At 38.1% G+C, this 24,369-nt stretch overlaps 1 protein-coding gene across 1 annotated transcript in view; it reads left to right on the forward strand.

Moving 5' to 3' along the window:
• Nucleotides 1-1,336: 1,336 nt before the first annotated feature.
• The window catches only part of cfap299 (cilia and flagella associated protein 299), a 258,827-nt gene continuing 235,794 nt past the window's right edge, over nucleotides 1,337-24,369 (forward strand). Inside the window, exons 1-2 of the mRNA XM_088629493.1 lie at nucleotides 1,337-1,482; nucleotides 8,772-8,902. Of these exons, the coding sequence (XP_088485619.1) occupies nucleotides 1,369-1,482; nucleotides 8,772-8,902 (245 nt within the window). The 5' untranslated portion in view covers nucleotides 1,337-1,368. The remainder of the gene's footprint in view (nucleotides 1,483-8,771; nucleotides 8,903-24,369) is intronic.

The raw sequence follows: 24,369 nt of genomic DNA on the forward strand, positions 1-24,369 counted from the left end.
GATTTTTTTAGTTATTTTTTCTTGTTATATGCACAAGTGCAATGAAATGCTTATTTGCATATATGCTCTGATACATTGCATTAACATAACATAAACACAAAACAGCAGCAGCAAAAACACGAAAGTTAAATAACACAACTTAAATACAAGTCAGACAAGCAGTGTGAGAAGAAAAAAACACATCAGTGTGAGTCAGTGTTAGGGGTAGAGTTCAGTAATCTGACACCAGTCTCTGAATCTGGAGGTATGCACTTTTATACTCCTATAATGCTTACCAGAGGGAAGGGGAGAAAAAATGTGAGAAACCAGGATGATTCTTATGCTTAGTGAGTTGTAAAAATGCCACAACAGAAGTGAGCTGTACTCCAAAAATGTACTGGGCCAACCTGATCACCCACTGTAATTCCTTTCAAGTCAGACAAGGAGCTGCTGCAAAACCATACTGTAATACCATGTGAGCACACTCTCAATGGCTATCTGTGAAATGTAGTAAGGATAGTTGAAGATAGACCAATTTTATTCAACTGTATGAGGAAGTAAAGGCACGACAGCGCTGTCTTTGTAGCTCTAGTTATATGCCGGGACCACGTTAAATCATTAATAATGAAGGAACCCAGGAGCTTAAATCTTCTAACCATCTCTACAGCCACCACATTTATGTGAAGAGGTACTGTATGTGGTCCCCACCCTGCTTTCTAAATAAATATGCCTTATGACTAGCCTTTCAAAGCATTTTTTTATGGTAGACGTAAGTGCTACTGGTCTGTAATAATTAAAACAGGTGGTAGCATTCTTATTTGACACCAGTATAATCATGTTTTCTGAAAACACATACTCTAGGAAAAGAAGACTGTAAAAGTGAAAAATAAAAAAAATATATTATAAATATATTTATATTTATACAGTGGAGCTGTAAGAGTAGTAATAAAAAAAACTGTTTAGTATTTAATATTTAACATTTTATAGAATATTACCATATATGAACGTGCTTTAATTCATTAGGTACTGACAATTTTATTTTCCTAATAATAAGCCGGTAGTAATGTCTGGAGTTTCACTTGCGTGATCCACTATTACACATAGAATGACACTAAAAGCCTTCATTAACCTCTAGAGGGAATCATCTGTTACTAATTGGGGACATTATTAGTGCACAGCTGGGGACTAAATTCAGCATAATTCTTGCTAAATGTTATTTACATGGCGTGCTAGTTTAGTACGAAGCTAAACCACGGTTTTATCCCTTCTTACTACTCTCAGTTCGTTGTAATTGACCCACTGTGCCTGCCTTGCACTCGACAGCGCCTTTGTTCTGTCACAGGGACAGGAAGTGACTGCTGTTGCTATGGGAATGAGACGTTTACAAACATGATGGAGGAGGACAACGCAGCTGCAGCACTCGACAACATTGTAACAGAGTTTCACACTTATGAGGACTTCCTTGACTCACAGATCACATCTTTGGATTTATATTATTTAGAGGTAACATTTTTATGTTTATTTCATGTAAATATTGGGCGAGAAAGGTACAGTAGCTCCCCAATTAAACTTAACACATTGGGTCGATTTCAGTTGATTGAACGGCTGTTTCCCTCACTCGAGTTCAAAGAAAACTTTAACTTTCATTATGCATCAAAAATTGAAATGTGTTTTCTGTACCTCGCTATAAAGAAATTATGCCTGTTTTAATATAAAGGTTAATTGTTATACACTTTGACTCATTGACATGTTTTTGACATTTAAAAACACTATAACTAGCAAATAATGTATCTGATTCTTGCACACGCAAGTCGCACTAGGTGGCGCAACAATCTAGTGCATTGAAAAAAACCCAACCAGTCGCGTATGATAGCGTTTGACAGTGCTTCATTTATAATCATTCTGATGAATGATTTGTAAACAAAAACTACAAAAGTACCAAGGAGTTTTAAATCACCGAGTAAGTACTCCATTTTCCATTAAATATAGTAAACTTAGCAGTGAGTCGATATTTAATATTAAATAAAAAGATCTGTGAAATATGATCACATTAAACACGTAATTCTTCTAAATAGAAAATGAATAAATGGCAGCTACTGAACTACAGTACTAACTCTTCTTTTTAAAACCTATAATGATGACACCCCGTATTTGTAAAGTATCATGTAACCTCCACTTTATAAAATATTGATGAGAGTTTGTAAACGAAAAAAAGTCTCTGGCTTGGGTACCCGTGAGCATTCTTAGAGAATGTAATTTAGTATTGCTTTTTAACGCTGACAGGAAACAGTTTATAACAGCCATATCGGTCAGACAATCTCTGCAATTTTCAGCATTTTCATTTACAGTTTTTTAAGGAAAGATTTGTTACATAAAGATTTTTTATGAGTACATTTTTCTGCAGTTAAATGTATTTAATCTTTATTTGACGAGCTGCTACACACTTAGAAAAAAAATAAATCATAAGTAATGTGCAGGTAATTTACAAGAAAAAGACATTTTGTAATATCATTCACTGAAGAATGTAATAGTTTAGGAAGAGGTCCTTCTAGTTGTTCACTAAAGAGTATTTTTTATTGTTTGATAACATACCCACAAAAGAAGAATACAATAAAGGGCATCTAACTACAGATACCAATCCTCATCCATCTCATCTCTTAGATTTATTGATTGAGGCAGCTTTAAATTTGTTTTATCATGCTTTGCGAGAGTAGTAAAAACTTGGCCATGTGCACAAGATGGTCTGGCAACCCCACAAGTGAGATAAGTCAAGGGGCTCCCACAAGGACATTGATAGGTGAACCATCCACAAGACAGATAAGTGGAGGGCTGCCAGAACGAGGAAGCAAAGTCTGATGTCGGTTACTCATATAAGGAAGAAAGTTGGTGGTTTGTACATTATAATCAGGGTCTGTGAACCACTATTAAACTTTATTAATTAATCCTCTTCAAACAGAACATTTTGTCAAAATATATAATTCACACACATGTAACCTTTAAGTCTTATAGTGTGTCATTCTGGAAACCATACAGGTTATGTATGCCTATTGCAAAAAAAACTTGCTTTAGTTTAAAGAAAATCATGTGATTCCGTACTTTTTAATTTACTGTTGTTTTCCCATATACTGTACCTCTAACAGAACACAAGGAGAAAGCAAAACTCTCATTTATTGTATGTCCATTAGGATTAACTGGTAGAAATATTTCTGGATCTTCAGTAACAGTGCAATCTGTGAATGTGCAAAACAGCTGAAATCAGGCATATGAATGGGGATAGAAGATATATGTGAGTCATTTTCATTTCTTCCCAAAAGAACATTTTTGGTTTTGTAAGTCTTTAAATATGTATAATATAAATAGAGTGAAAAGTTTCAAAAGTGTCTCATGGTCAATTTTCTTTAAAGAATGATGGATTTATGTATTATTAAAGACTAAACATTACAGTTTATGTTTGAATATTACTTAATCAACATCTTTTATTTATGAACTGGTACATAGGAATGGTGAATTGTGATGTTTTGTTTATTGAATTTACTTTTCTCTTGAGAAGGCAATATTATTTTGAATCTTAGAACAAATTCATCGCTAACCACATGGTGATGTGTAAATTGTAAATCTGGTGCTCAGGAGATGAAGCCTATAAAAAAGCAATCTTTAGGTTAGCAAAGTTATAGAAAATAATGTATTTTTTATACAATTTGTTAACCATGCATGTTTTCAGGAGATAGCTATACAGTAGGCATTTTTAGACTAGATTTCAGTCAGTACAATGTGCTCATATTAAATTTCAATAATTTATATTTTTACCATAAGGTTTTCTTCTTCAAACCAATTTTTTTTTTTTATCTGTGGAGATTTTTTTATTATTAATCTGTGACAAAAATCACAAACAAAATCAATACATCAGGAGTGCTTATCCTAACTAGATATCAACATACAGTTCAACTGCATGGCAGGCACTTTTATAACAAATAAGATGTATTACATTTTCATGGATTCGTATGTGTTCAACTTAAAATTGTTTCAGTGCCTGCAGTTTCTGAATAGTCCTTGCAGTAACATTGTCCTTCTGACTGTGGTTGGTATTTATGGGGCATTCCACAATAATGCTGAAAAACACTGCACTCTAATGACATGTTTTTACAATCTTTCAGTCTATTCTCTCAGTTCTTCTGTATTCTTTTTAGAAAATGACTAAATTTTTCTTTGTAATGTAGCACCTATTTTTGTATAATATAGAAACAGAATTATGCTTTATGTTTTTCTATCATGTTTTTATCTCTGATTGAATCTGGTTACTTATTTTTTTTACAAAATGAATCTATACTGAATGCATCTAAAATGAATGTTATAAATTTGTTACACAGGGGACATACTGTATTACATTACACACATCCAGCTCCTTATTAATTCTAAATTGTTTGCTATTACATTTTCTAAAATGAATCAAATCCACAGTTAGTGCAAGTCACAATACAGTATGTAAAGTGTATTATTTTAGATAAACTATGATTACTACATAAAAGTGATTAATCCATGATACCAAGGTAATATCTATTAATTAAAATAAATGAATAAATTAAACATGTCATGGGAATGGTCCAGTAGGTATGTTGGAGGTGAAAGTAAACATTATCTATTAGAAGCAATTTGCAGAATTGTGTGGTTGTCCAGAATGCTGTCACTTAAATACAAATTGCTTAGACTCAGTGCAAGAAGAGCAATGCAATCATTGGAACTGATCACTGGAACTGCTAACAGACTAGATACCAGAGAGCTTAGGCTATCCTATAGTCTCACTCTGTTGTTTTTCTTTTAAAACAAAACAAATCACACAACAGTATCAGTTTCAGTTTCTGTTTTTTTTTTTGGTAAGATGTTATTTGGTGTGCTGACCACCATATGACAGAAATCCAAAAGCAGTATGATGAAATGGACATTATTAATCCACCAAGATAACCACAACAAAAAGCAATGGATATAGAAGGGCAAAGAAAGCTAGATATAAATAAAATGTAAAAATACATGGATATGTTGATGGAAAAACTCCATTAATGCTTTAGTCTGTTAGTCCAGTTTTATTACGACACGTTAAGGAAGTTTTTTTGCACAGTAGAATTGTAATAGTTTTGCAATAGTAATGCATATGTGTGTTGTTCCCCATCCCCCATCCCCGGAGCTTTGGTTTTGTGGTACATTATTTATAATGGATTGTGAAACATTGCTGCAAAGTCCAAAACATTGCAAAAACATTGCTGCAAAGTCATACTCTACTGGGTCTATGGCCATGGTTATGTGCATCTGGTTATATTAATTACATGGGTATATGAATTAGGTAGCATGCACACAGCCTTTATTAAGTAAGAAAGAAATTACTTTATAAACAGTTTAGAAATTTAGACATTGTAAGAGGTATGTTATTTTGTAGAAATGCAAAAATTATCTTGTTTTAATGCAATGTTATCTCATTTAAATGTAAAAAGTTTCTAATTTAAACACAATGCTCTCTCGTTTAAATGCAGAAAAATATTTTTTCTCTGTGATGCTAATAAGCTTCAGTACACTCTAATACTTTTCACTTACTATTTCTCTAAAGTGCACTATTCAACTAGCTCACCTCGGAACCATGTTCAGCCAGTTTACCTCTCATGCACACTGTGCTTACAAAGAGTCAAGTAGACAGGCAATCTCTGCTCCTCTTCTGGTGCAGAGACAGGGTTCCTTATACGGTAGTTCCACCTTTTGCTTTCTGCTTCCTCAGCACAGGCTTCTCATACAGTCAAACTTGCAGGTGCGAGCTACTTCTCTTTTATCCATCCAGCCTGTGCTTCACACACTTCACAGCTGCCGACACCTCAGTCCTGTGTCACTAAACTGTATCAGACACACTGTGCTCTCAGAAAGCCAGGAATGGACAGACAACCCCTGCTGTCTTCTGAGAAAGATGTGGGTGGCCCTTAAGGACCAGTTGCCACCGCATGCATACTCCATACTAATTTGCTGGCAGAGTTCCAGCTGCCCGATAGACCCAGCACCACTCTTCACATACACAATCTTCTAGCCTCACAATTGTTCTCTGCTCTTTACTTGGTTTCATTTGTTTGGTCATGAGAGGTAACTGAGAGACTTTCCAGTCTGATAGCCATGTTCAATTGGAACACCTCCAGAACCTCAGTTTGTCATTATGTGCACGTGGACAGAAAACCTCTGAGCTCCTAAATCTTAAAGTTTTTCCCCTTCCGAAGATGACTGCAGCCTGCTCAGCCTGCTGTCTCCCTGCACACCATTCACTTACATGGGTAGGCAATGACCAGAGCACCCTGCTATCTAGCCCTGCCACATCATGGGCATAATGCAGCTACCAGCCTCCTGTCGGATACATGTCTGCAGTCACCAGTATCTCTCACAAAGCACAAAGAGATGGTGTAGATTTTTTTAAGCTTTAAATTGCCACCTCCATGGCACTCACAGACGAGCAGCCTCTCAGGCGCAACACCCATAGACAACCCATGACTCATACATGCCTACACATCTCGATAGCACAGCACTGATCAGACCTGCTGCTGTGCTCCTGCATGTGCCAGGTGACGCCCTCAAATGCACTCACAACCATACCACTGCTCACTCTTACCACACTCATAGTGGGATGGTAGAGTCTTCCACCAACATATCACTGAGGAGAAATAGATCTTCTGTCTCTCCCCATGATCTGCACAGAAGAAAGACTGCAATCCCTCATCTGCAGAGGAGTAGGCAGGCTGTATAAGTAACACAGCCCACAGTTGTAGCTCATCAAATCACTAACTCCCTATAGTTGTAAGTTGTAAAAAACCTGTCACAAGGTGCATCTTTGACTGTTATCCCCTCCATAGTGGGATATTGCTAGCTGAACACTGCTGCAGTTGGGTGGACCTAACTTAGACAGAGTACCCTCAATCTAACATGCAGTGGCAAACCTATAGCATTTCATATTATGTATTTACATTAACACACATTTTTTCAACAGGCAAAAAAAAAAGACATTATTAGTAAACATTCCAGTACATATTTGTAGTGCAAATTCTGCCATGTGTCTTTTTATTGGGGCAACATTTAAAGTAGTATTGAAATATTTTCCTCAGTTAAAGTGGTGAGAACACATTCCAGTACTGTCGGAGCGAATTCACAATGGGCACATCATATCAGCAGGCAGAAGACATCAGATTCATGATTTCTCATTATTCATTCTGGTATTTGAATTCAAAGAGGGAAGACAAAAATACATTTTCTACATTAAGTTATAAAGCCTTAATAAATTATTTTTTTTATCTCAGTATTGTTATTCCACTTTGTGATTATGTTTAATGTGATTAGATATTATCACATAGCTGACCACTAGCACATTTGTAGTGTAGTGTATGTACTGTATATGAATATTTTAGAAAACTCCACACTGGAACAGAATGTACAAAACTATTAGCAAAATGATTATGGTCTGCAATTGTAAAAACACTTATAGAGGAAAATATTGGTTCTGCATTCAATGCTGTTAGCTAAATAATTGATCTAGTGATTATATATTAAAAACCTTTTTCACTTCCAATGATGAATACCCAACATTAGCTACGATTTCAAGGATTCTGGGCTGTTGAAGGTGAATAGCAGCATAAAAAGTTAAGATTAGTTAAGTTAATGGTTACAAACAAGATGAGACACTCTGGCCCATTTAGATTACTTGGCAGTAAGTGGCTAATTTATCCAAGGATCTCATCTAGCCATTTCGTAGAAGAAGCAAGGGTATCATCTACAACAACATGGCTGGTTATGTGGTTCCATATTCACACAAGGTGTAAAAGAGTGCCTCTAGTATTCTTTTTTAAATGTACGTCTTTGTACAGGAATTTCCATATGTGTCCTCTGCTTCACTGGTATTTCTTTGTGAGAAATGATGTATTATTATGTGTAAAGATTTGAACTAGTAGAGTCTAAGCAAAGACTGAGCATGATTAAAGACTAAAAAAGAGTGAAATAAGGTTAAATGATTAACTTATTCTGTGCCTTGATGAAATACTTGTTCACAAACAACATTTTGCCTCCATAGTACAATTTCTGTATTGACTATATCAACATGAAAAAATCTGGCATGAGCCATACAGGGTTGTATAGTTGACAGGTATGCAGCGGTGTCAGGTACCCTGCTTTGCTGCTAGAGGGGTAGTAAAATATGAGAAAAAACATGGTACTGTACATATCCTTGTGGTCATCCTGAAGGCAATTTACTGACAGTTTAAACTAAATTAAATATTTAAATACGGATTTTTTGGGGTTCTGCTGTGAATTTAAACTTTCGCTTTGTCATTGTGTTTGATGATATGAAAACGAGAAACAAAAAAGGCAGCCTTTCGAGGGAATGCTTCCGCACTGCACAGACTGAGTTAAGACTGATATTGACGCCCGATTTCGCTCTGACATAATCATACACGTACAGGACAAAAACTGAAAGACAATGTACAGTAGGTCGCAAAGCGAACTAGAGAAGTTAAGAAATTCTTTATCTTTATAACTTTTGTTAATTGATCGAAATCCCAGACATTTCTGGATATTTGAAAATTATCCCCCGGCAGAGATACAGTATACTGTAAAGATCAAAATATGAAGAATGCCATTTTGCCACACCTTCCACAGTTTAATTACCTATGGCTACCCTTAATTTACAAATTGTTTACTAATGTAATAAAAATGGTTTCATATGAGTATTATACCTTCAGTCCTAATTCTCCCAGCTCACCAGATCGCTTTCATTGCTCCTTTAGGATGAGGAGTTGGCTCGCCAGCTTGTAGAACTGGGCTACAGGGGAAGTGGAGAGGTCCTGAAAAGGGAGGAATTTGATGCAAGAAAAGCAGCTGCAGAAGCCTCAAGACTCTTTAAAAGAAGCCAGCAAAAGTAAGTCAAATTAATCAGATTAAAAATCACAGTTTGTAATACTACATTCTCTCATCTTTCCTTTCATGCTTAAAAACAAAGTACCTGATCTTTGCTGTTATTACCCTCGGATGTATATTAGATGAAGAGCACATTTTTATGAATAATGTACCAATACTACAATTTCAATTTATTATGCTTAGTGTTTCATTAATATGAATCAAATAATGCATTTTTAATTACATTAACATGAATATAGTTCATATTAAATTAGCTCCAATATCTTAATTTTCTTACTAATATATGAATATACCATATATATGAATGTGATCTTTGTGAATTTAAAGTCAAATGGGACTGATTCCATTAATAGTAATTGATCATATTGCACATTTATTCAATATCATTTCTTCTTTGTTTCCCTAAAAGCAATGGTGGCTATGTTCTAATCACCAAGAAACAACAGTTTTTTAGGAGAAATAATGTAAATATTAATTTTTATTAGTTCAGAACAAAAATCTGGTTCTTAACACAAAGAGCTACAATCTAACACCATCCTTAGTTAACTTTTCTGTTCAAAATATTGGTAATATACTGCATAGATTATTGTCAAATAAAAGAAAAACTTTAACTCAAACTTTCAAGTTAAATGGAATATTAATTTATAAAGCTATATTATATGTGTGTTACTTTTACAAAATATAGAAGTTTATATTTCAGTTGAGAACAATTTATAAATATTAAATGTCATGTGCCTCAGGAACCACAATCAGATCTGTTGCTACAAAAAATACATAAGGGTAATATCTAGATAGATAGATACTTTATTGATCCCGTGAGGTAAATTGCAGTGCAACAGCAGCTTAACACAGACAACACAGACAACACAGACAACACAGCCAACACAGACAACACAGCCAAAGAACAACAATCTAGTGTTGTTCTTTGTATTGTTCTCAATAGTGGCCCAACTTATTGTGGTTCTTAAAGCTGATCTATTTGTTTATTTATAAATGCTATACAAGAGCAGCTTACAATGTGTTAAAACAGGTTTGGACATAAAAATATAGATGGAAACTACACTGATGTGTAAGCTGTGTGTTAGTATTCAAACATTTTACTTGATTACTTTTGACCCATTTATACCCATTTCTGTTGAATGTATATTTTGGAAGTACTGTATTATTTGTGACAGTTGTCAGAATCAACTTGATTAACCAGGACAATAAAGGTACTAACAAATTCCATATAATTTAACTGAGGGCAAATGAAAAAAATACCAAGTAGATAAAGGTCTTTTAAGGCTATTCAGTACTCGGTGAATAACATTTTTGCAATGTGGCTGCTGTCAGCATAGTGTTCTTCATACCGTTAAACCAAATTAATGGAATGAACCCACAGATATACAGTAAATTAATGAATGCATTTAGTCAGTGTATTTACCTATACCATATACAGAAAACATAATTTTGTCCACACATCTTTTTATTTAATAATAATAATTATATAAATAATAATAATCATCGTTACACTTATATAGTGCTTACACTAAATGAGTTAAAAAAAATGATCCAAACTATAGGGGATCAGGATGTTCATAAGTGATTAAATGTAGGAAAATTTCTTATATTTCTTTTTGAAGTATCTAATTGTATTGTTGACAATACTCACAGCACTTGCAAACAGACAGGCCTTTTATTATGAAATTTTGAAGTGAGTGAGTGTCAGTGTGGATGACAGAATTTGCACATTTTCATAGGACTGTGATTTGTGTGTACATTATGTACAGTATTCATTATGCCATCTTAATGAATAAGGATATAAACGGTCAAAATATGACTTGTCCACACTTAGATACTCACATTGATAGATTTTAAGCAGTAAAGAATTCTTAGACACTGTGGTACCAGCAATGAAAAAATAAAAACTTAGTGTTTATGTAATAAAATTAATTAGCAAATCTAAATACAAAAACAGAGATAGGAGTGTAATTCTGTAGAAGTATGCATTCTGTACAGTCACATATCTGATGAACTCATGGTTTTTAAAGAAGAAGCCATATTTAGTTCAAGGACTGCTTACAAGATTAGACATTAATTCCTATAATCCATTTTTGTACTATAATTCAGTTTTATAGATGTAATTACTAGGACCTACTGAGTTCCAAGGACAAAATAGCTGAATACCACGGATTTTTACGTACCTGTATATGTGGTTTTTAGTATTGTTTGAATTACAGTGTACAAAACACAAAAATAAAAGTTTTAAATTATGTTTACAAAGTTTAAATGATTAAAAAAGGTATTTTGAATAATAATAAAAATAAGCTTGAGCTTTTCTTATGCTATTAGAATGTTAGTGTACAATTAATATGATGATTATTTTACCAAGAATCTTGAGTTCAGGTCCTGGGGTGTGGTGTTTGTATGTTCTTTCCAAGTTTTCACTTGGCTTTGAGTGCTCCAGTTTCCTCTCACAGTCCAAAGACACACTAGTAGGTTAGGTGGCTTCTTGAAAATTGGCATTGTGTAAATGTTTGTGTGTCTGTGTGTGCCCTGTGATGGACTGATGTTAAATCTAGGGTGTATCCTGCCTTGCACCTAATCCTAGCCTGCTAATCCTGCTCCTCTGCGATCATGCACTGGATAAAGTGGTTAGAAGGTTAAGATTAAGGTCACTTTATTAACCATACACAATTTCTTGCATTAGGAATTTGTCTTTTTCACATACCCCAACTTGCTCTCATTGAGACACACAGAAAGGGAGAGCAGCTTGGGGTCAGAGCGCAGGGTCAGCCATTTATACGGCGCCCCTGGAGCAGTTGGGGTTAAGGGCCTTGCTCTGGGGCCCAACGGAGTTGGATTCCTCTGCCGGCCGCAAGATTTGAACTGGCAACCTTTCAGACATAGGCGCAGATCCTTAGCCATAGTGCCACCGCTCCGCCCATGGATGGATTATTGTACCGCTACCTGGTTTAGTGTTGAAAACCTATTTATTTCTGTTTTGCTTACTAACTTACAATTCATTTATTTGAAAAATGAACTCTGTTTGTGTATGTCTGGGCACTAGTAATGACCTTCACAAATGTGCTGTCCTATTTGTGACCTTGTCTTGATTTTTATTCTTGGTCTAGGCTAAGAAACAGTCCATGGTTTTTCAAAACTATGAAAACAGCAGGCATACATTAGGAAATATTGTTTCTTGAAATATTCTGCTGTAATAACATTTCCTCTGCTGTATTTTACATACAGGTAAATGACCACTATTGACTGAAATACTTGATATTAGTTGAGTAAGAATCATTAGAGGAGTACTGTATTGACAAAAATAAAAAAAAATATGTCTTCACATAAATAATATATTGTTGCATATACTGTTGCACATTTTATTATATGTATCAACTTTCTGAAAGCTTTTGTTACAAAAAATAATTTGTTATCCTATTTATGTCATAAAAACACAATGATCAAGAACAGTAAATTTGCTGATTTGTAAATTTTTCTTAGTACTGCTAAAGTTGTATTTCAAACTATCTTTTGTGTGTCAAGGGCTTGGCACATACAGTATTTAGGTGAGAGTGCACCTGTAAGAGTGAATCAAATAACTTTGATTTTAAATCACTTTCTCTAGTTCAACAGTAAATATCTAATAGTGACAAAAATAACATATCTGATCAATTATCATGAAGTTAAAAAACTGCTCAGTGTACAACAACAATTTTCAACATAAAAATGCTACACATTGTAAAATGACCAGGGGAAGGGTCATCCAGGACAGGTATTTCAGGAACGATTTGCTCAATATACTCGACTTAGACCTGAGCAAGATGGCTGCCAAGAGAAACCAGCTCACCCGCAGATGGAAAGTGCTTAATCCGAAAAACAATGAGACACAGGTGTGTCTCGTCAGGAAACAAAATATATAGATGGTCAGCTGAGGCTAATGATGCACTGATGAACTGTTTTGAAACAACGGACTGGGAGATACTCTGTGAGCCTTATGGAGATGACATTGATGGTCTTACCCACTGCATCACTGACTACATAAACGTCTGTGTTGACAGTGCAGTGCCCACCAGGAAAGTGTGCTGCTTCTCCAATAATAAACCCTGGGTCACCAGTGATCTGAAGGCCATCCTTAATAAGGAAAAGAGGGCTTTCCAGGCAGGTGACAAGGAGGAGCTGAAGTGAGCACAGAAAGAGCTGAAGGTAAGAGTTAGGGAGAGCAAGGTGGCATATGGGAGGAAAATGGAGGACAGGCTGAGGGAGAGCAATGCGAGATCATTGTGGAGTGGCATGAGGAAGATCTCCAGATACAAGTTGTCCGGCGGCCAACAGAGTGAGGGAGGCCTGGAGAGGGCCAATGAGCTGAATCTTTTCTTTAACAGATTCGATACAGGGTCCACTGTCTATTCACTTCACAGGCCTTCACCCCAGATACCCTCTTCATGTCCTCAGTCACCCCATCATGTGATCCCTCCTACTCCTACTCCATCATCCCCTGCCCTCCTCGGCCTACCCATCACAGCTGACCAGGTCAGAAGGGATTTGAGGAGTCATGCAGGGAAGGCAGCGGGTCCTGATGGTGTCAGCTCCAGGGTGCTAAAGATCTGTGCGGACCAACTGGGTTCAGTGCTACAGTACATCTTCAACCTCAGCCTGAGATTAGAAAAGGTTCAGATGCTCTAGAAGACATCTTTCCTGGTGCCAATACCCAAAAAGGGGCACCCTAAAGTCTTGTATGACTACAGACCAGTGGCACTTACATCACACCTAATGAAAACTCTGGAAAGGCTTGTACTGGACCACCTCAGAACCCTGGTGAGTACAGCACTGGACCCCCTGCAGTTCGCCTACCGGTCACACTTGGGAGTGGAGGATGCAGTCATCTATCTGCTACACAGAGCTAACTCTCACCTGGAAAAGACGGGGAGCATTGTGAGAGTTATGTTCTTTGACTTCTCAAGTGCCTTTAACACCATCTATCCACCTTTACTGAGAGATAAGATAAGGGCGGCGCAGGTGGACACTCCCCTGCTGTCCTGGATTATAGACTATCTGACCTGCAGGCCACAGTATGTACGGCTACAGAGCTGTGTGTCCGAACAGATTGTTAGCAGTACTGGGGCTCCACAGGGGACTGTCCTTGCTCCATAACTGTTCACCTTTTACACCTCTGACTTCAGGTACAACTCTGAGATATGTCATCTGCAGAAGTTTTCAGATGAATCTGCAATTGTGGGGTGTATTAGAGAGGGGAAGGAGGAGGAATATAGGAGCTTGATTACCAACTTTGTGGAGTGGTGTCATCTTAACCATCTCCAGCTTAACACCAGCAAGACCAAAGAAATGATCTTTGACTTTAGAAGGCATAAGTCTCCACTGAACCCTGTTTCCATCCAGGGTGAGGACATAGAGGGCGTACATTCCTATAAGTACTTAGGGGTACACCTGGATGATAAGCTGGAGTGGTCTGGTAACACTGATGCCCTGTACAAGAAAAGTCAGAGCCAACTCTATTTTCTTAGGAGACTCAGGTCCTTTGGTGTGTGTGGAACACTGCTACACATTTTTTATGAATCAGTGGTGGCAGCGGCCATCTTCTACGCTGTTGTGTGCTGGGGCAGCAGCATCATGACAAAAGATGCAAATAGGCTCAATAAACTTATCAAGAAGGCTGACACTGTGTTGGGGATGAGCCTTGACCCCTGGAGGTGGTGGCTGAGAGGAGAATGCTGACCAAGCTCACAGCCATCATGAACACCTCTCATCCGCTTCATGGGACTGTTACTGGGCAGCGGAGCACTTTTAGCAACAGACTGCTCCAGCTACGGTGTTCAAGAGAACGTTTCCGCAGGTCTTTCCTCCCGGCGGCTGTCAGGGTGTATAACGCTGCCCTAGGCTAGGACTGTTAGCCCTTCATTTGCTTGTCTATGGACAGCATGTTTGCTCCATTGTACTTTTTGGACAATCAGCCTGTATAAACCTATGCACATTTTTCACATATTTTATTGTTTTTACAGTGACTATGATCATCACATTTTGCACACACCTATGTATTTATTTATTTTTATTTATTTTGTTGTCTTTTGTTTTATAACTATTCTGATGTCTATGGAAGCCCGTTTCCGCCAGGGAGTAAAAAAAAAACGCGCTATGGTATCTCAGAATTCTTAGTATCTCAGATTTGCGACTTAGTAACTCAGAATTCCGACTTAGTAAGTCAGAATTGCGACTTAGCATCTCAGAATTGCGACTTAGCAACTCAGAATTGCGACTTAGCAACTCAGAATTGCGACTTAGTATCTCAGAATTGCGACTTAGTAACTCAGAATTCCGACTTAGTAGCTCAGAATTCCGACTTTATATCTCACATTTGTGACTTCGAAATAGCCATATTTCATTGTCTGTCCTTTTGTTATTGTAACGGATTCGGGTTCTAGGGCTTGTGCCCTCGCCGCTCCCACCCTAGTTCGTGCCTCGCTGCACTGGCTCGAACCTGAGTCTTGCCAGCTGAGCTAAAGAAGACCTTCTTTTTTAAGTAAAAAAGGACATACAATGGAAATACGTAAAAAGTATGTTTCAGCTTTTATAATTGTGAATTCGTCTGGATGTGAAGTGCCTATTTCTGTATCTTATTTCATATTCTGTCTACGTAAATAAAAACTATTTTTAAAAAGCCCACCGTGCACTATTCCATCCGGGTACTATGGAAGCCTCACTGGCGGAAATGGGATTCTATAAAAATTAGTGTAATTAATTTGATTTTTATCAGGGCACTGTACAGGACAAGACTTCAGGCTTATAGATCCTATGATCCTGTACGATTCATGAAAATAGTGTAACGGAATGGCCGACATACAGGTTGTACGATCTGGTTGCAGTACACCACCCTCCCCTGCGCATAACAGGGATGCTGGCCGCCGGGGTTAAAGAAAGTGTTCTTAAAGAAAGTGAGCCAGTGCAGCGAGGCACGAACTAGGGTGGGAGTGGCGAGGGCACAAGCCCTAGAACCCGAATCCGTTACAATAACTAAGTGTGGTGTGAGTACTTTGTCTCATTTACATAAACTTTCCCCCCAGAGACACCACAATTGGTGGAGGATGTGGGCACCTGCTGATCGGGATTAAGAATTGTGGAAGTAAAAAGTTGATTTTTTTTTCTTCTTTTGGTTTGTGTGTGAGCTCTCGCTAAGAAAAATGGAACAATTGATACAACAATTGTCCCAAACCACCCTCACCCAATTCCAGGCTTTAAAAGGACAACAAGAAGCTATGCAAGCACAGCAGGAAGCTAATAAAATTCAAACTGAAACTAATCAACGAATTACAGAGGAACAAAATTTGGTGAGAGAAGAATTGCAGGGGAGATTAGGGGAGGAAATTAGACGGTCCCCAGTAACAGGGAGAGATCCCAGTAAGATAGAAGAAATTGGGCTTAAAAGATGACAGAGCTAGATGATGTTGAAGCATATTTAACAACGTTTGACTGAACAGCTGCCAGGAATGCATGGCCCAGAGAGCAGTGGGCAGGGAGAGTAGCACCTTATTTAATTAGGGAAGCCCAAAAGGCCTATTATGATTTAAAAGAAGAGGGGGCTGAGAACTATGATACTCTAAAAAAGGAGATCTTGGCGAGATTAGGGGTAAAAATGGTGATACGAGCAGTCCGGTTACATAACTGGAGGTATCAAATGGACAAGCTAGATCTTGTCTTGATCTTAAATGTTTGACCTTTTTTGGCGAAGAAATGGCTCCAGCCAGAAGAACTAAACTCGGAGCAAGTGGTAGAAAGAGTGGTATTGGATCACTTTGTGAGGAGTCTGCCTGTACACTTAAAAAGAAAAGTGAGTGATGGGAATCCACAGACATTAGATCAGGCGGTTGATTTAGTGGACTGACAGCATGCCATGGAAGCCTTGATTAAGGAAGAATTAATCAAGAGGGGAATTAAAGAAGAGGGGAATTTCGAAAAGAGGAGAGGAGAAACCCCAAGAGTTTGGGGAATGAAATGACGTTCCAGTCACTAAAGTAGAGGGATTTTCGAGGTCCACCACAATTTAAGACATCTCTTCAGGAAAGATTGGTTCAAAGGCCCCGACCATGGAAAGAGTCCTGTAGATGCTTTAAGTGTCATGAAGAGGGACATTTAGCCAGTAATTGTCCCAACTTGTGTGAACCTATGCAAGTGGACACCAGAGAAGAAGCAAAGTGTAACTACCTCATGGCGAGCGTCCCGTCCCGCGAGGATCTCCACATTGCTGAAATCAAGATAGGGGAAAACCCTGTCCAGGCCTTGGTAGACTCTGGAAATATGGTGACCCTGGTGACCTCTACAACACTACCTGAAGAAACTGAGATCAGGCAAGCGGAATAGGAGGGAATACCTATTACTTGCATTCATGGGGAAACTAAGGTGTATCCATCCACGAAAATTTCCATTTCTACAGAAATGGGAAAGTATAGTTCGACTGTAGGGTTGGTTGCACAGTTCTTAAATATGGATTTACCAGACTGGGAGCCACCAGAACATCGAGTTAGGTTTTGGACTGCCCAATTGGAAGATGGGAATTTGAGACATGCATGGAGACATGTGAGAAAAATTGAGGGAAAGTTGTGTAATAATAATAGTACCCTGAGTTACCCTTATTTTATGGTAAAAGACAATCTCCTCTATCAGGTACAGAAGAGGGATCAAGAAGAAGTGGAGCAACTCCTTATTCCCCGAGCCTACCAGTCGAAATTTCTCAACTTGGCACATAGCCACCTCCTGGGAGGACGCCTGGGGGTGAAGAAAACAGCCGAGAGACTGCTCTCTCAATTTTTCTGGCTGGGAATATACAAGGCCATCGAGAGATATTGTCGGGAATGCCCAGAGTGTCATAAAACTGCCCCCCAACCTTATTATAAGAACCCTTTGATTCCCCTCCCAATTATAGAAACTCCTTTTGAGTGGATTGTGATGGACTTAGTGGGACCCGTGATAAAAACCACAAAGGGACATCAGTATATACTGGTAATAGTGGACTATGCCACGAGATACCCTGAAGCCATTCCTCTGAGAGCAGCTATAGCCAAAAACATATCTAAGGAACTAGTGCAAGTTTTCTCTAGTGTGGGAATTCCTAAGGAGATTTTAACCAATCAAGGAACTCCTTTTATGTCAAAAGTCATGCAAGACCTAAGTAAGCTTTTGGGTATTCATCAAATCAGAACTTCGGTATATCACCCACCAACAGACGGACTAGTGGCACACTTTAATAAGACCCTGAAAAGCATGCTGAGGAAGGCCATGCAAAAGGATGGCAAAAATTGGGATCAATTTCTCCCTTATCTAATGTCGTTCAGGTGGGTAGCTGCGTCAGCAAAGGAACAAGTAATAGGTTTATTCCATGTTGAAAAAAAGAAGAAAGATGAAGTTCCAATGATCAGCTTGAGTGCTTCCTGCATCATTTCACCAACTTCCACCCGTCCCTAAAATATACAGTTAACATATCTTCCACTACTCTTCTGTTTCTAAACAGCAACTTCTCCATCAGCTACCCCCGTCTCTCCACTTCGGTTTATTACAAACCCACGGATTCACACAGCTATCTCCTGTATAGCTTATTTCACTCCAAAACACACTAAAAACTCTCTCCCTTTTTCACAGTTCCTTCGGCTACGACGATTATGCAGCGATGACATCGACTTCGAGAACCAAGCCCTCAAAATGCACTCCTTTTTCATCAACAGAGGATACCCCAGCAGTGTTATTGACAGGGCCCTTGCCCGAGCCAAAAACACCCCTCGGACCATCAACCCAATCAGGAACTCCCGCCCTAACAACCGCATTCCTTTGGTGCTTCCCTACCACCCTAACACACTTCCTATCCCCAGGACTATTAACGACAACTTTTCCATCCTACAGGATGATCCCTCCATTGGGGCCCTCTTTTCTGACTGCCCCATCATCTCATATCGACGATCAGCTAATCTGCGCAACCTTCTTGTTCACAGCTCCCTTGACCACCCTCAGCAACCATCCACACCAGGCACTTTCCCTTGCAACAGAGCTCGCTGTATCACCTGCAAGTACACATCCAACACAACACTCACTCAAGGCCCCTCAGGACAATTCCGGATCACCCAGATGGCATCTTGTACCTCCAGCAACCTCATTTACTGCATCTCTTGCAGTAAATGCCTAGCCATCTACATTGGAGAACCAGGAAGAAGACTCGGAGACCGCTTCAGAGAACACGTCAGGGCTGTGAAGATTAAAGATCTCTCCAAGCCCATTGTTTCTCATTTCACCTCTGATGGCCAGGACCACTCTAATCTCTCCATCGGTGTTCTCAAAGACGGTTTTCCGAACTCATACATCAGAAAGACTACTGAAACCAAAATTATCCTGCAGCTACGATCACACCTTCCCCCTTCTCTTAAGGAAAGATCACTCTTCTTCTAAATTTTCTCCATTCATTGGAAGTTTCATTTCACACCTCTCTACACCTATTCTGACTTCACACCTCTTGATTGGCCTCTCTTCTCCCATGACCCTTTGGAAGAAGAAACTGGCACCGTTGCAGAAAGGAGGAATTACAAGAGTTCTTATGAGAAAACAACGATATTTTTTCCCCGAAGACCTGGTCGAACTCACCTCATCCAACATAAGATTTTCACGGAACCAGGGTAAGGGTAAGACTGCCCCCCTATCAAATTCCTGAAGCCAAAAGGAACTTAATTAAGGAAGAGGTAGCCAAAATGTCAAGAAATGGAATAATAGAATAATCCCATAGTGAGTGGGCTAGTTCCATAGTACTGATACCCAAGCTGGATGAAACTATTAGGTTCTGTAATAATTTCAAAAGGTTAAATGAGATCTCAATGTTTGACGCATACCTTATGCCCCGTATAGATGAACTAATCGAACAATTAGGTAATGCCTGATATATCAGTACGCTAGATTTTATGAAGGGATATTGGCAAGTGCCCCTTGCTGAAGAAGCTAAAGCCAAGACCGCTTTTGCCACCCCAGAGGGGCTATACCAGTATCGGGTCCTTCCGTTTGGTTTACACAGAGCTCCTGCTACTTTTCTGAGATGAATGGACCGAATACTCAGACCTCATCAGGATTTTGTGGCTGCATACTTTGATGATGTCGTAATTCATAGCACGACCTATAGCACCTACAACACCTGAGAGCAGTAACAGGAGCTTTCCGAGAAGCAGGATTAACGGCTAATCCAAGCAAATGTTGTCTAGGGACCCGGGAAGCCAATTATCTCGGTTATACGATTGGTAGAGGAATGACCATGTCTCAAGATCAGAAGGTGCAGTTAATTAGAAAATGCCCTAACTGGCCTATCTGGGGCCTATGATGCCCCAGGTGGCATCTTAATGTTTACCAATTCCATGTTTTTGAGATGCAATGGTGTATGAAGAAGAAAAAAATAAATTATTAAGAATCGGTATATGTGAAATAATAAGTAAACTCACTTACTAAAATAAGTAAAAGAAAATCTTTTAGTTAAATAATTGGGTAACAAGTATACAGGTTAGTGAAAACGGGATCAAAAGAGATTTCAGACAACATAATAAAAGAATAGTTGATGCTCATCAGTATGGACATCCTTTTCTAAAATTTTGGGGCTCCATTCATCCACTGTGTCAGACAGATGGTTTACAAATGGCAAAATATTCAAGATTGTTTTTTGCTGCCAAGATCTCCCCAAGAGAAACCTGGAAAGTCACCAGGGAGTCACAAAAAAGCCCAGAGTAACCTCTAAGGTTCTGTTGACCTCCCTTACCTTTAGGAACACATTGAATGGAATTGGTTTTTCATGGGATAGTAGTTCGCAAAAGGAGTACCTGGACAATCCACAAGAATACTGACTGTGCTCACTGGACAGACAAGAAACACATTTTGTGTGACAAAGACCAAACTCTGCTTTCCAACATTTAAACCTCCTCCTGACTGTTAAGCACTAGTGGTAAGAGTGTCATGGACCTGGACAGTTTGCTATCATTGATGGACCCATTAATTGGCATTATATCAGCAAATTGAAGTAACTGTTTCTCAAGGAGGTGACAGCAGTTACTGAACCTCAGGGATCACATACCTATTCACATGAGGATATACAGATGCAGCCATTTGAAAATGAGCAGTGTTAGGGAGTAACAGGTGTTGTGGAATGGCGAATAGCAATTATAAATAATAGCTGTTTTATTTTTATCAAATCAATCTGAAAAATAATCTGATGAAGGATACTACTCTGGGGTGAGTTTCCCGAAAACGATGAATCTTAGAGACTAACGAGCAACTTTACGATGTACGTACGTAACGTACGTGCTACTTTTTCGTGCGTTTCCCAAAACCCCTCTTAATCGATCATTTTACAAGCGAGTATAAAGTACTTCTTTGTTAACCCCACCCCTGAAGTCACTTAGCAAAAAGCATCACAAGTCGATTGACAAACATTCGATTGACAATACTTTCATTATATGGTGTCGGTTTTGGTCCTTCAGTGGGATGAAATAAAGTTGTGAAAAGGAATATGAAGTAAACATGACATCATAATTTAACAGCCATTTAAGCGAAAGCGTATAGATAGGCACAAAATGGGACACTTATTGTTTCTAAGAGAAAATAAAATAAATGACTGACATGCTGTAAAAGAAAACCAAGTTTAACTGCGTGGACAGTGTATGCATCCTGTACAACATCTTTGATTTAAAGCAATATTTTATGTCACGCTGCCATCGTTAAGAATCACAGTGGTTCATGAGAAAATACTGCTGTTATTTAAAGTTGTTGGGTGTGTTGGAACTCCATTTTAATTGGTCTTATTAACATGACATCTGGAAAAATTAACTACTAAACTTGGCACGTGTCACTCAACAAATAAAGGACCTATAATCAAATTTAAAAACAAGTAGGTCTAAGCTTTACCGTCAACAGTCACGACAGAACATAAAACGGCATTCGAACTTAAAATATTGTATCGACCGCGAGTTTCGGTACAGAATGGAGCAGGCGTGGGACTCAGGGAATGGGGTTGAACAACACATTTATTAACTCGATTCAGGAAAGGTACACACACAAGGACAGGGGTTACAGCGCTGCACCTACACAAACACACACACACGAAGGGAAGAGACTGTATCTCAGCCTCCGTCCCACTATATACAGTCCGGTAGTCCCCAGGTGCTGTTCTCAGCCCGCCCTGCGTGGCGCTACATTGTAATACATGTAACATGTTTCACATTCTTTATGGAATTTAAATACAATTTAAACCCCACCCCAAAAGTACTAAAAGAGGGAGCATTATTAAAACATTTGACTTATGAATATAAAATTTACCCAAGATGATTAATAAATTCCTTACTGTATAAATAAATGTTCTTTTTTCAAATTTCCTCTTACATAGTACAACAAAATATCAAAATCCTTAATATTAAATCTTAGTATTCTATATTTCCAGAGAATTCCCATGACCTGAATTGAATGTGCTCTGTCTGGCGACCTCTGTCGCTAAGGTTGGCGCAAGAGGTAGCCAGTTTAAGAAACACTTAGTGATTAACGAGTGGTTTGGGGAGCACGTAGATTACGAAGGATTTAACGTGCTACTTTAGTTACGAAAGGTTTTGGGAAACACTCGTAAATTAACAATCGATCTTAAGAGCAAGTTTACGATGTTCTTAGCGCTACGATGCTTTCGGGAAACCCACCCCTGAAAAACTGCCATGTGAATACTTAATAGACTGCAGTTGCATATGGTTGTCACATAAAACTTATTTTAATCCTAAAAATTACATTTTTCTGAAGCCATCTGAGCTTTCTTGGTGCTAATTATACTATACAGTAACAGAGTTTTTTCATTTTAGTTACATACAGTATGTAGAATTATTCATAATTGTGTATAAATAGTAATTAGAATACAGATAATTTTATGTTATATTTTAATCACTAAAATATATTACACACAGTGTCTTTAAAAATGTCATATTAAAAAGCAAATAAGTAAGTAAAAACAAAAAAGAGGCCAGCAGTGATTTGAATGACTTTCAAAAAATAACTGCAAAACTGCAAAATGTTTTGGATTTATAATGTTGTTACAAATGAGTTGTTACGAAAATGGTGAAAATCATGAATTGACCAAGCGGTTTAGTCAGTAAGTGAAATAAATATTCATAACCTCCAACTTTCTGATTTCTCCAGAATATACACGAGAGGTTGGTATAAATAGAAGTATGTGAATTCTTTGTTCTCTGGCAAGGCTTTGGTGAAAAAAGTAATAATCCAGGCACACTTGGTTAAACAAATATTTATCACAATGACAAGACACAAACCACACTACACACAACAAAACACAGAACGCAAGTAACTCTATGTACAGTATTTACAAACAAGGTGTTTTAGAGGCTTACATTCTAACCATCCAGAAAACCCCCCACACTTCTTTAAGTATGAAAATCTTAATGCATAAGAGATAAACTGCATTTCTAAAAAAAAACATTACAACCTACAATTAAATCTCTCTCTGCACTCTGGATGCTACAAAATAAATGGGAGACTATCTCCCTACTCTAAAAAATAGAGTTCCCTAAAACCACAGAATAGCAAGCTCTCCCAAGGCTCAAATATTTAGCTCCAGTCAGGTTTTGGATGATCATGAAGTAAGGGCTCTCATCTGGTACAAGCTTCAAGTTCCAATTCCTCTGGACTTTTGTCTTTCTTCTCTCTCCTCTTCTTCTCTGCTTCTTCTTGTTTCCTTCCTTGTTGTTTCTTTTCTTGTCCTTTTAATGAGTTCTTAGATTGTGTGTTTCTGTAATGCTCATTAACAATCATTAACCCACAATTTACCTACTGTAGGTATACCAAGGTAAACTTTACAATGATTTCTGATCAAGGGACCCCCATATTTCAACAAACATCCTCTCTGTTTTGAAGCTAGAAGTGTTTACTCTGCCAAGTGTCACAAACGTTATCTAAAATCTAAGAGATACTTCTCAGTCACCTAAAGTTGTAACAATACCCCTCTCGATTCCTCTTATTATGTGACCTCGTGGTGTAGAGAGGTCATTAAAGGAAAAAAAGGTGAAGATTTCTGCTTTTACCTGAAGTATATTTAGACTTATAATTTTTAATTTCACAATTTAAGAGAAAACTGTCCTTTACTGGCAGTGCTTATAGTGTTTTTCCAACTTGATTTCCCTTAATTATAGGCTTATCAAGAGGATGTCCAATTGGCAACATTAGGACAATCACTCTGTGTCTGATTTGTGATTTTATGACTATTGGTCTTTGCGAATCAAAAATGCAAACTTTTGCATAGAGGTTCCCCAAGTGGACCCAACAAACTGTACTGAACAGTGGAAGTCCCCCTTATTTATACGATACACATGGATTTCAGCCTCTGCTTTTGAGAGCTGATTAATCCCACATATGTCACTCACAAATTTCTGGTCATTGCAAACCCTGTTCAGTGACTGCCCAAAAGTGTTT

The sequence above is a fragment of the Lepisosteus platostomus genome, chromosome 4 (assembly GCF_059453375.1).
Source record: "Lepisosteus platostomus isolate fLepPlt1 chromosome 4, fLepPlt1.hap1, whole genome shotgun sequence".
In the NCBI taxonomy this organism is placed as follows: Eukaryota; Metazoa; Chordata; class Actinopteri; order Semionotiformes; family Lepisosteidae; genus Lepisosteus; species Lepisosteus platostomus.